At 43.8% G+C, this 3,364-nt stretch overlaps 1 protein-coding gene across 1 annotated transcript in view; it reads right to left on the bottom strand.

Annotated features, from left to right (window-relative positions):
* LOC102846607 (protein FAM65B-like) overlaps positions 1-1,717 on the bottom strand; it is an 8,919-nt gene extending 7,202 nt beyond the window's left edge. Inside the window, exon 1 of the mRNA XM_006898915.1 lies at positions 8-1,717. Within this exon, the coding sequence (XP_006898977.1) occupies positions 8-1,672 (1,665 nt within the window). The 5' untranslated portion in view covers positions 1,673-1,717. The remainder of the gene's footprint in view (positions 1-7) is intronic.
* Between the last annotated feature and the right edge of the window lie 1,647 nt (positions 1,718-3,364).

The following is a 3,364-nucleotide window of genomic DNA, read 5'->3' as shown; positions in this document are numbered from 1 at the left end:
TAAAGGCATCCTCTAAGCTCCCGTCTAGAAAGGATCTACAGCCTTCGGATTCCCCACTGACAGAGCCTTCAAAGAGCAGCCGTTCCGTGACCACGGGCACCTCTGAGGAGGTCAGCCTCTTGACCAGCTGCTTCGTGATGTTGCCTTCAAAGGTGTGCAGTTCCACAGGCTTGAGTTCAGAGGCCTCATCGGATGCTTGCAGAAGAGCCTCTGCAACATCATTCTCAATGAACAGGTGGTCAGGCTCAGCGCCTGCGGGTGGCTGGTGGCCCTCAGAAGTGGTCGAGGCAGCCTTCTCGCGTTTTCTGTGTTCCTCCACGTTTGACTTTGGCTCCTGGCCTTCTGCCGAGGAGCTTCTGGAAGATGCTGAGCTGCTGTCATCTGCGCCTTCATTCTGGGAGAACAGGCTGCTGTCATTGAGCTCCGCAGGGGTGATAGTAATTTCTGGGTGAGCTGGGCAAGTCTTGGGGGGAGAGGCCACAGAGTTGGAGGGTAGGGCGCAGTCCCCATTGGGTAGGTCGCTAAAGCTGAGGGATAGTGGCGTTTTCTCCTTAGCTGCCTTTCCGTTCTCAAAGATGTCATCAGGTAGATTAGAAAAGAAAGAATGATCTTTGAAGGTGGGCGTTTCCGGGGTGCCCTGGCTGAACATGGACATTCTCCGCAGAAGGGCAGCCGCCTTGTTCCCAGTGCCCGAAGTAGGAGTCATGTCCTCCACATCGAAGGGATACCAGGTGATTTTCAGGTTCAGTTTGACGGTGCCAAGGTCATTGATGTCAACAGCTACCACCTGAGGATGAGCTGCAAACAGCTCTTTGGTTTCACAGGTCACACTGCCCACCAGGAGGTGCGTTGCCAACCCCTTGAGCTCTGTGACCTTGATGGAAATCAATCCGACTATCAGGGGCAGGAAGACCATTTCTTCTCCATCCCAGCTCTGTTTGCCATTGACTTCTATTTTGCCTTTCAGTTTCCACCTTTGTCGGCCATACTTCATGAAAATTTCATATTGATCTCCAGGGCAGAGACGAGCAAAGCCAGCCAAACCTTTCATCCTGATAGAGAACTCCCCCAGCAGACTCTCCAGCTCTGCTTCAATGGTGCACATGTTCTCTGTGTACTCTTTGTAGCTCCGGTTGATCTCAGAGAGGCTCTCACGAGCAGCTTTGCTGGCAGGGGACGTGGCAAAGGCTTGCTTCATTTTGCTGGCTCCATCCTGGAGGCGTCTTTGGATACAATAAGCTTCACAGAGTTCATCTACCTTACTAATGTGAAACTCCAGGCGTCGCATGTACTTTTTGATTGTTTTAATTTGCTTGTCTAGGTCATACTGCACACCCAGGCAAGAGTTTCTTCTCATATCTTTTAACTGAGCTGTCAACTTGTCCAGCTCCTTCTGGTGAACCTCCAGATACTCATCAAGTCCATGCTTCAAGGCCCTATAGACCTCTTCCACCCTTTTAGGTTGAGGTTCTTTGGGAGTGCTGTTGTTTTTGTGTCCTAAATTGTGCATTTTCTTGAGTTTGGCCTGAGGCTTCTTGACAGCAGAGGTATTTTCAATGAAGGAGTTACACCTGGATCGTCTTTCCTGAAGGCCACTGAACCTTGCTAAAGACTGGCTTCTAATGACCCCATTGGGTCCTCCAGGTGAGAAAGACAGAGACCCTACCAACATGATTGCTGGGAGTCTGGTTGGTAGTCCTAAAGCCGAAGGTCCCTTGTCATGACAGGGGGTACTGAGGACTCCTCTGGCAAATAAAAGGGTCCGCGCCAGTGCAATGGCTCAGGCTGCTGGCAGCAGCTCGGACTTGGGCGGCAGTCTGGACTCCTCACTCTGGGGAAGGGGAAAGGGCTCTGAGAAGCAGTCAAATCCCACAGTCCCCGACGCCTCTTGTCCTCTCTGGTCCTAGTCCTTTTTTTCTGATTGCCATTTGCTTGATATTTTTCCCCAACCCCTTTCTTTTTAGTCTTTCTTTGCCTCACTTTTCAGGTTTGTCTATATTGGACAACATATTGATGGGTTGTTTTGTTTTGTTTTAATTGACTCTGCTATTTTTTTTTCTCTTCAGTGCTGCATTTAAACCATTCACATTCAGTGTATTTATTGAGAGATAAGGTTTTATTGCAGTCATTTTGTTGAGTTTATTTTAGTGTTTTTGCTGGTTACTTTGGCTATCCAGCTTTCTGTGGCATCTCTGTAAGAAGGACATCTCTCAGTGTTTTCTGCAACACTGGTCTTAATTTTTACAAACTCCCCTAGGTTCTACTTTTCTGAGAATATCTCGATCTCACTTTCATATTTCATGGACAGTTTTACTGGGTACAGAATTCTTGATTAACAGTTGTTTTCTTTGAGTGTTTAATATATGTCATTCCACTATCGTCTTGCTTTCAAGGTTTGTCTTGAGAAAACAGCACTTACTCTTATTTGCTCTCCTTGATAGGTTACTTCTTGTTTCTCCCTAGCCTTTTTTCAGAATTCTCTCTTTATCTTTGATTCTGGCAAATTTGACTATAATATGTCTTGGTGGGTTTTTTATGTGGTGTTCACTCAGCTTCTTGAATATATATTCTCTCATTCTTTTTTTAAAATAATTTTTAATTTTAATTGTCATTTTAACAAAAGTTTATAAAAAAGTTGCATTTTCATTCATTCCTTGTTGCACATTTTACCCCCTCTCCCTCCCTTCCCACTTCCCAAGTTGAGTTTTATATTTTCTTTAGTTTATTTACAAAATTATACTACAAATTTGAACAAAGTTTTTCAATTTCCTTCACACCCTCCCATCAAATTGTACAACCCAATATTAATCCCCTTTCTCCCCTGTACATACACATCCCTCTTATTCCATCCTCTCCCACCCATCCTGGATCCTTATACTCATTCTACAATAACGGTCTTATACAATAGTTATCCTTGTGGGACTGAGTTAGTTCCCTCAGCATAATGCTCTTCCAGTCCCTCCAAAGTTAGGTAAATAATTAAAAAAATCATTGCTCCTGCATTCTGCATAGTATTCCATTGCGTGAATGTGCCATAATTTCTCAATCCATTTGATTGTGGTTGGACATTTGGGCTATTTCCATGTTCTTGCAATGGTGAATAATGCTGCTATTAGCATTGGTGTACAAATCTCAAGTTTGTGCCTCACTTCTTATATTCTCAGGGTATATTCCAAGTAGTGGAATAGCTGGGTCATATAGAATTTCTATGTCCAGCTTTTTTTTGCATATATGATATTAAACTTTAATAAACTAAAAATTATTTTTTCTTTTTTAATATGAAATATTCCTGTTTTACAGAAATCTTTGATTTGTCAAAAATTTCATTAAATGCCACAGTCAGCATATCAAGAAGAATTTGCTT

This window comes from Elephantulus edwardii, unplaced genomic scaffold (genome assembly GCF_000299155.1).
Source record: "Elephantulus edwardii isolate Elephantulus edwardi_28Jun2011 unplaced genomic scaffold, EleEdw1.0 scaffold00239, whole genome shotgun sequence".
NCBI lineage: Eukaryota > Metazoa > Chordata > Mammalia > Macroscelidea > Macroscelididae > Elephantulus > Elephantulus edwardii.
The sequence above is the reverse complement of the archived record's forward strand: the minus strand, read 5'-3'. Positions and strand labels throughout refer to the sequence as shown.